This window comes from Lobosporangium transversale, assembly GCF_002105155.1.
Source record: "Lobosporangium transversale strain NRRL 3116 chromosome Unknown BCR41scaffold_46, whole genome shotgun sequence".
Classification (NCBI taxonomy): Eukaryota; Fungi; Mortierellomycota; class Mortierellomycetes; order Mortierellales; family Mortierellaceae; genus Lobosporangium; species Lobosporangium transversale.
Window position 1 is genome coordinate 201,379 of NW_019029024.1, and position 8,818 is coordinate 210,196.

General features: G+C 42.3%; 4 protein-coding genes across 4 annotated transcripts; 2 read left to right on the plus strand and 2 right to left on the minus strand.

Annotated features, from left to right (window-relative positions):
* The first annotated feature begins 452 nt into the window (after window positions 1-452).
* On the plus strand, window positions 453-2,881 carry BCR41DRAFT_389273 (OPT oligopeptide transporter protein-domain-containing protein). The gene is made up of 2 exons (XM_022028106.1): window positions 453-814; window positions 908-2,881. The coding sequence occupies exons 1-2, from the start codon at window positions 681-683 to the stop codon at window positions 2,805-2,807; spliced, it is 2,034 nt and encodes a 677-aa protein (XP_021877519.1). The 5' UTR covers window positions 453-680; the 3' UTR covers window positions 2,808-2,881.
* A 126-nt stretch (window positions 2,882-3,007) lies between these two features.
* BCR41DRAFT_361128 (peptidyl-tRNA hydrolase) lies at window positions 3,008-4,341 on the plus strand. Its single transcript, XM_022025468.1, has 6 exons — window positions 3,008-3,124; window positions 3,231-3,326; window positions 3,444-3,490; window positions 3,590-3,749; window positions 3,836-4,011; window positions 4,121-4,341. Exons 1-6 carry the CDS (start codon window positions 3,046-3,048, stop codon window positions 4,286-4,288), a joined length of 726 nt encoding a protein of 241 aa, XP_021877520.1. The 5' UTR covers window positions 3,008-3,045; the 3' UTR covers window positions 4,289-4,341.
* Window positions 4,342-4,414: 73 nt separating this feature from the next.
* BCR41DRAFT_340864 (cytochrome P450) lies at window positions 4,415-6,184 on the minus strand (the record flags this gene model as incomplete). The annotated part of the gene is made up of 4 exons (XM_022022218.1): window positions 4,415-4,654; window positions 4,761-5,095; window positions 5,141-5,587; window positions 5,981-6,184. The coding sequence occupies 4 exons, from the start codon at window positions 6,182-6,184 to the stop codon at window positions 4,483-4,485; spliced, it is 1,158 nt and encodes a 385-aa protein (XP_021877521.1). The 3' UTR covers window positions 4,415-4,482.
* A 761-nt stretch (window positions 6,185-6,945) lies between these two features.
* BCR41DRAFT_340867 (CRAL-TRIO domain-containing protein) lies at window positions 6,946-8,694 on the minus strand. Its single transcript, XM_022022219.1, has 3 exons — window positions 8,192-8,694; window positions 7,786-8,058; window positions 6,946-7,689 (listed from the first exon to the last, which is right to left on the minus strand). Exons 1-3 carry the CDS (start codon window positions 8,531-8,533, stop codon window positions 7,060-7,062), a joined length of 1,245 nt encoding a protein of 414 aa, XP_021877522.1. The 5' UTR covers window positions 8,534-8,694; the 3' UTR covers window positions 6,946-7,059.
* Between the last annotated feature and the right edge of the window lie 124 nt (window positions 8,695-8,818).

Consider the following 8,818-nt stretch of genomic DNA (forward strand, 5'->3'; position numbering starts at 1 on the left):
ATTGTTCACATTCAAAGCATCATTGAACCGCCCTCCTCTCCACCTCTTTTTTTTTTTTTTTTTTTTTTTTTTTGCCTCTCTAGATTGTACTGCAAAAAAGACGAAAGAACAACCCTGTAACGAACAATGCTGCTCGCACAAGCATTATTGAATAATATTTTTAACATTCGCCTTTTTAGGACAGAGAAACACTAGAGGAAAAAAAAGTTTTTTTTTTCTTTTTTTTTTCTTACCATTGCGCCTCTTGCGACGATAATAACACTAAAAGAACTCCAACAGTGAAGGTGCCACATGATGAATCAACATTTCTATCCACTCATTCACTTCCAATCGACAGAAGGTTCTAACCTGCTGGGAACATCTCAAAATGCATCGTTCGCGTGAGAAGGCGTACATGTATTTGTTTTATTATTATTTTTTTTTTGCTCCCAAACTCAAACTTTACGCTTGCAGCCCTCTCTTTGAGTCCTTGATATCTTTTTGACATTCATCCTCTGGTATAAAAACGATCGACCTCCCCCTTTTTTCTTTTGTTTCCTCGTCCTTCATTCGCTTGAGAACCATAACCGCCTCCTTCTCCTCTCCTCTCGTTGCTCATCCTCTTATTCCGCCACCTGCAGCTCCTCTTTCCTCCCTACAACCCATATACCACCTATATTAATTTATAATTTTTTCTCGTCATGGCTTCGCCAGTGAATGAAAAGTCGCAGTATGGCGACTATGAGCCTGATCAAAAGATTGAAGCCAAAACTGTCGATCTTGCTGAACATCCCGAAGAGGAGGAGTTTGTTTATGAGCCCCAGCAGTTCACTTGGTAAGATGACTAGACGATTGTCAGTCCTAATTTGTTCTATTCTTGTTTTTATTATAAAAAATTAACGCCTCATTTCCAACGACTTGGTATTAGGCGTGCATCGATTGTCGGTTCACTTTTGGGATGCGTTGTTGCTGCAAGTAACTTGTACTTGGGTCTAAAGATCGGTTGGTCCTTTGGTGCTGCCCTCTGGGGTTCCATCTTTGGTTTCTTGGTCCTTAAATCCATGTCCAAGGTTACCGGCTCTGTGTTTGGACCCAAAGAGAACGCCGTCTGCCAAGCTGCCGCTACTTCCTCTGGAGGTCTCTCCAACGGTTTTGTCACTGCTATTCCCGCCATGTACCGCATGGGTCTTATGGGTAGCAGAGATCCTCAGGACCATATTGCTGATCTTTTCCTTTGGACTGCCTGTGCTGCATTCTTCGGTATGCTCTTTGCTGTTCCCCTCCGTTCTCACTTCGTCATCAACCAGGATCTCGTTTTCCCCACCCCACGTGCCGCTGCTGAGACCATCAAGAACTTGCACAGGGCCGGTTCCGCAGCTGCTAAGGATGCTCGTGATGCTGGCAGGGCTATGATGACCTCCTTCATCTTTGCAATGGTTTGGGCTGTTATCGGATTCTTCATTCCTGGAATCTTCACGACTATTCACATCTTCTTCCTCATTGGCAAGGCTACTGGTTACGATGCATTGATGAATGCTGATAGGGTATGGGGCTGGGCCTTCTCCTGGGATTGGGCCTTCTTTGGCGCTGGTTTGATGACTCCTGGAAGCACTGTCTTCTCGTTCTTGTTAGGAGAGCTGATTGCCTTTGGTATTGCTGGTCCTCTCATGACCTCTGCCGGCTATTTGACCGGACGTGGTGGCTTTCCTCCTCCACCAGCCATTGGTTCTGCTCAGTCATGGTTCCTTTGGCCTGGTGTCGGAATGATGGTCTTCACTGCTTTCACTGAACTCGGAGTTCGCTACGAGTCACTCAAGCATGGTATTTTGTCTGCTGTCCACGAAGCTCGCAACTTGATCCGCAAGCTGCAAAAGAAGGGAGCTGTGGAACAGAATACTGACTATGTTTCTAAAGATACTACTCCTGCTCACGAATTGATTCCTACCTGGTGGTGGCTCAGCGGCTTGCTTGTTTCCGGCATTGTTACTATCATCGTCATGAAAGTGAGCTTTAATGTTCCCATCTATGCTACTTTTGGAGCCCTCATTCTGTCGTTCATGCTCGCCTTTGTTGGTCTTCAAGCCTCAGGTGAGACCGATATCAACCCTACTGGAGCTGTTGCCAAGGTCACTCAGCTAGTTTTCTCTCGTGTTCCTGGTGCCGATCTTGCCACTGTTCAGAAGACCAACTTGATGTGCGCCAACATTGCTGCCTCAGTCTGCTCTCAGTCTGTTGACATGGTTGGAGACCTTAAGACTGCCCAGTTGCTCAATGCTTCTCCCAAGGCCATGTTCTGGGCCCAGGTGGTTGGATCAGTCTTTGCTATTGCTGTTGCCATCCCTCTGTTCTTGCTTTACACCAAGGCCTACCCATGTGTGCTTGATTCAAGCATTAAAAACTGTCAATTCGAAACCCCTGCTGTCGTTGCATGGGAGAATGTGTGCAAACTCTTGACTGGTACGGGCTCCGTTCCAAGAGAGTCGATGATTTTGACCATCGTCTTGTGTATCCTTGGAGTCGTCAACGTTATTGTTCGTGTCAAGTTCGTCCCTGATGCATGGAAGCCTTACTGGATCAACCTGAACGCTGTTGGTCTTGGATTCATCAACCCTTCACCTGTTTACCCTGTCGCCATCCTCTGCGGTTGGCTCGCTTCTGCCATCTGGAAGCGCACCAACATCAGATCTCACGAACGCCTCATGTACTCTGTCAGTGGTGGTTTGATTGCTGGTGTTGGTATCGCAGGTTTGATCAACGCCGCCATGACCATTGGTGGTGTCAAGGAGGGCCCAGTCAGAGTTGGATGCTTCGACGAGGAATATTGCTAAGCTAATATTTATGAAGCTTAAGAAAAGAAGCTGAATGTGTACTGTACATTAATAAATATTTTTTAATTCTATTGAACATCTCGTCCCATATATTAAGCTTGTTTTTTTAAGAAAAAAGTCTTTTGCCTCAACAAAACACGTGTGCATAGAAACTTATAAATTCATGGTCTCACCATTGTTCACTCGTTCTCTTAAACACGCTCGCTCCAATACTACCCAACACTACACTCTATTTCACATGGCCACTCGACCTGTTGATTTCCTTCTTGTTGGGCTGGGTAATCTAGGCGAAGAGTACATAACCACTCGTCATAATGGTACTTGACCCAATGATGTATGAGCTTCCATTGACATTGTTGCTTTATAATCTACTACATTAGCTTAATATGTCGACTTTTTCAAAAAAAAAAAAAAAAAAAAAAGCTGGATTTTTGTTCATAGATTATCTCGCAAATGTCATTGCTTTGGACCAAAAGTCGAATGTTCCTCCAGTATTCCAACGTAGGATGGCATTATCAGGTAAAGCTAAATGCCTGAATTTTTTTTTTTTTTTTATTCTCAAGCCGATGTTACCAAAGTGTCTGCGTTGGGCTAACAATTTGCACACATTCCGATGAACAATTTTATCAATTATAGCTGATGTTCATGATGTCGTTTTCTCATATCAAAAGGGTAGCGTCTCAGTAAGGAATTTCGTTTCTGGTCTCTTAACTTTATTGCTACTGCGGCAAGGAATCATTCAAATTTGTATAGCTTTATTTATTTTATTTTTTGATTAGTAGAATTCGCTGCGGATAGTCCTTGCAAAACCACTGACTTATATGAATGAGTCGGGAGTAGCTGTCAAGAAGGTCATGGATTATTATCAATTGACGGACTCCAAGAAGCTAATTGTGATTTCGGACGATATCAACACTTTACCCGGGTCCTTGGCCATTCAAAGTAAATAAAACTGCAATTTGGCTTCAGTTATGTGCTTTCCGTTTTCCTGATCACCTCAACTATTTCTGCGTGTCATGTATTGTTAGATGGGGGCGATCTAAAGAGTCTGGCAGGTCAGAAAGGTCAAGAAAGCATTGCAACCATCTTAGAGACTACAGATTTTGTCCGCTTTCGTCTTGGTGTTGGAAAACCACCTTCTGGAAGCCCCACAACTATTCCTCAATGGGTGCTTGGTCCTTTCAGTCGCGACAATAAAGAGATGGTATATATATGTGATATAACATGGTCTTATTGTCTCTACTGGCGAAATCGCAATCTTTAGCCATCTGACGTTGTTTATTACTCACTCGTCTTTCTTCGCTATCATGTAGGATTTGTTCGCGTATTTAATGAGCCATACAACGCAGGCTCTACTGAATTTTGTACAGACTAATGATTTGAAGCTCTGCAAGAAAAAGTTTGCGTCATCCAAAAAACTCCCATCTAGACTGGTACCCACAGAGAGCTTGGTCTATCCTGTGCATATCGAAGACTTGTGAGTTTCAGAGAACCAAGAGAAACTCTCCCATCTTTTCTTATAATCAATAAAGCCTTTTTTTTTTTATTTTTTTATTTTTTTATTTTTTTTTTATTTTATTTTTTTTATTCAAGTTATTGTTTTATTTGTATCATGTAAGGGTAAGAATAAACTGTTTGGGAGATATCAAGTGGTTCACGGTGAGCTACCCATCTATTAGCGAATAAAGAGTTTCAACCCGTTGGGGATAGGCTCGCCAAGACGGGCATGAAGAGCCATCTTTGTCTTGGAAGGATCTTGCATTTCTATCTTGAAGAACTTGGTAACTATTAAGGCACCGATGATTTTTATCTCCATTATAGCCATGAATCGTCCTGGACAAGCGTGCCTGTTTAAAAAAGGTTTTTCTTTTTACGTTAAATTCATGATGAAAAAAAAAAAAAAAAAAAAAAAAAAAAGCATTCATAGGATTGAAAAAGGCGAATGTTTTTTACCTTCCCAGGCCAAAGGGCAGGAAATCAGGCCCAACTTTGACCGCAGCTTTAGGTTTGTCGACGAACCGCCATGGCCTAAACTCTGTCGCATCCTCACCTACTTCAGGGCCTGTATGACCAGATCTCGTATTGATAATAACCTTTGCGCCCTTGGGAATCTTAACACCATTTGAAAAGATATAATCCTTGAGCGCACGTTGATTTACAGTCACAGACAAAGGCTCAATGCGAAATCTAAACATTTCTCGTATAAAGGAATCCAAATGAACCATCTTCTTGACCGCGGCTACTGGCAGGTCTCTGTCATGTGCAGGGTCCAAATGGTCATTGATGGGCTCTCCCTTCTTCAAGCATTCTTGCCGGGCATGCTCGCGCTCCACTTGAATATCATTGAGGATCTGCTGCTGCTCTTCGAATAACTTGTCCATGGAGTGTGGAAATGCCGCCATGTAGTAGAGCATACTGTTGGCGGCGTCTGCTGTCGTATGGACACTTATGATAATAAGAATAAGTATATGAGCGCAAACGTCTTCCAGGTCGACGAACTCATACTTGTCGGCGTCATCAAGCAAATGCTGAAGGATATCATTAGGTCGTTCCCATTCAACACCAGCCTCGCTCGCCAGAGCTTCAAGTCGACGGCGTTCAAGAATAACAGGCATAGAAGCATCGATCAGGACTTGGAGATGCTTCCGGAGTGGGTTGTAGAGGGATTTGTGATGGAATCGAAGTGCAAGTGTGTGCCACTTCGAGTGTGGAGTGTTAATGTCAATCAACTGTCCAAATTCCATAGTGGCAGTCATAAATACCTCAATGACTTGACTGCTCTTGGCAATCTCAGGACCAACGAAAACGTGTGCCACTAAATTTTAACAAAGTTAAAAAAATAAAATAAAATTATGTTCACTAATCATCAGTATACTAATCCCAAATAATGAAGGAGGAAAAAAAAGTGATCATTCCTACATAAAATACATACTTGCTTTTGCAATTGGCTCATGAATCAAGTGAAAAGGTTCCCTTGCTAGTATCTCCCCCTTTTCAACAGGACAACGGCTCAATTCCTGTTCGAAGTTTTCCTCTATCACCCTTGCGATCTTTGGAGCAAACATGGGTAAGCGGGGATTGAGGCAGTTGCGGACAATAGCATGTACAGTTTGAAGGCCATTATCCTTGTTGCTTTTTCGAACAGTATCAAAATATGCCAATACGTTTGTGACCTCATCAAATGCTTCAAGATGAGAGAAGGCCCCAGAAGTGCAAACTTCGCGGATATAAGGTTCAGAGACGACGGTGTAAGGCGAACCGAACAGATGTATGTTGAACATTGAACCATATTCTTCTTCACATCGCTTGGCGAACGCTTCTGGGTCCTCATTGTATTCATTATCATGTGAGGAATCGCCCGGTCTGAGAGGGACCATAGGGACCTACAAAAATAAAAATATATAAATAAGGAAGGGGATTAAGGTAACGATAGTTCAATGATGGTATAGGAATGAAATAGCAGAAAAGAGTACTCCTTTGCATTATTTTTACTTTGTCATCTGTGCACATTGGAGTTGCGACAGCCTTCATGGCCAAGAATGCTGCAGAGGCAAGTCCAATGCCAAGAGGAACGATGGCCTTCGTAGCTTCAATGGGCATGCTATGTATGGGGTTGGATGAAAGGCCAAGCATTTGTTGAGTACAGTGGATGTTCTTTTGTGGGATAAAGTGGATGTAGAATGAATTTGGATGAATAAAAGATCAACGATAATAGAGAAAATCAATAAAGTTAATAAAAAAGAGAAAAAGAAAGCCTGGATATCGAGTTCTGTAGATATATATTTGTATCTTAGAGCTCAAAGATTGCACTCGATATTTTTTTTTTTTTTTTTACACATTTGGGAAGGGTTTCTGCAATGATCGTAATGATCCAGTAAGAAAAACGGAACGTGAAAGAGTTAAACGCAATGGGCATTGTCGCAGGATTTCCGCCGAGGAATAAAATGATCTTCTGAGACGTGACCGCAGGCCAATGATGATCTCGAATCAAACTCGTCGCAGGATCCTCTCCAAGCAATCTTTCTTCTACAATCGTCCTGTTGATTCAAACACAAACGCAATGCTGGAAGAAAGTATGCATATTTAAGTGAATACATGAACGTATCCATGAGAACAACATGGTCTGAGTATTACTTGGGTCATGTTTGAGAAGTTTTATTACTCTTATTACTCTTAATTTCTATTCTTTTTTAGTGGGTTAAATGATTATGATTTTATATGGAATATACATACACAGACACATCTAAACATCTTAATTATCATCCTTGATATTATAAGTCCAGTTGATCTGTCCATTGACAGCGACACCCCGTCGACGATAAACGCTGGCGGCGTGGATATATGGGCTGAGTCGGGCATATTGTTCCCTAATATTCTTGGCAATTTCGTCCCTCTCATCAGAGCTAGTTCCTTCAGATTCCTTGATCCAGGCCCTGGTGGCAATATCAAACTTTGCCTCAAGCTCATGGCGCTCCCTCAAAAGCTCCTCTTTCTTTGCAGAGTCCTTCATGTGGTCATTCTCGTTCTCTTGTGCAGAAATGTATTCATATGTCCAATCATCCAGACCGTCAAAGTGGTTAATGGGCAATCGATCACGTGGAATTATTTTGTGTAACTCAGCATTATTGCGTGTGAACACAAATTTGGAAGCAACAACAGGATCAAGCAAGGGCTGGATGAGTTTCCAGAGACCCCAGAATACAAAAGGAGCACGATGGACGACACAGACTCCGAGGGTCTCCGGGTAGTATGATTCGAAGCATTGAACAAAGAGACGAACGAAGCCCCAGTCCATGTTGTCGAGACCAAAGTTGGAGAGATCAAAGATTACAATGACATTTTCAGTGCCCTGAGGGAGAAGTGTACGGCCATGCTCCATATTCTGTTATACAAAAAAAAAAAAAAGAAATGAAATGGTAAGCAAAAAAAATACATGACATGTGGCTTGGTTATATTCAAGGTTGGGCTCAAAACTTACATAGAGTGTGAAGCGATAAGTAGTCTCAGAAGGTTGATCGGCCTTGTGGTGGAAGCGTGGATTGATGAAAGTCAGGGGGCGGCCCAAAGGATCTGCACCATGAAGGTACCCTTTACCCTTGTGCAATTGTTCAAGGAACTTTGGATATTTGGCATCCAGTTCGACGTCTGACAATTCAATTAGTTCATCGAGACGCTCGACAATCCTCCATTTCAAAGTGTTCAAGAACATCTTGAGGGCATCATCCAAAACCCATTTACGAGCACGGATAAACTGAATGATATTTTTCAATAGAGAGGCATATACACAAATTAGAACAGAGATAAACATTTTTTTTTTTTTGTTGCTTATTGTTGTTGTTATTGTTATTGTTATTGTTATTGTTGTTGAATTTATTATTGTTTACCTTGAGTATAACAACGTCTGGATGATCCATCATAGTCAGCTTCCAATAAGCCTTCTTCAGATCTTCACCCGTGAAGCGTGGTACAACTGGACCACTCTCAGAAGCAGGCTTCCCACGTCCAAACCAGCTTGATTTTTGAACAAGGGCATTCGGTTCTTCTTGAGCTTGGCCTTTAAACGAAGTGGGGATGGTTTGATCAAATGCCGTCTTGCCATCGAATATGTCATAAAGACAAGCCCAGAACTGCTTCAATGTCTCTGTTTGTTCAGGGGTCAAATGGCCAAGAGTACCATCAGTTGAGATGATGGGTTGAATGTAGGTAGAGTTATCAGTAGTGGCCATGATTTACAAAGAATAACTGAAAAATAGAAAAGAGAAAGGAGAGTCTATCTGGTGATGAGGTCCAATTGAACGGCTACAACAGTGGGAAAAAAGCTGTAAAGATGGAGGGGGGGGGAATGGTGTTGGAGGCGAAGGGCGAGGTGGTTGGGGGAAGAATAAAAGAAAGAAAGGAGAGAAAGAGAGAGATATGAGAGGTGGAGACCTATTTTATAATACAGTTTTCGATGAGCACTTGTTCTCCACATGCTCACGCATAGATTGTATTCATTCATGTTATGCATCGGA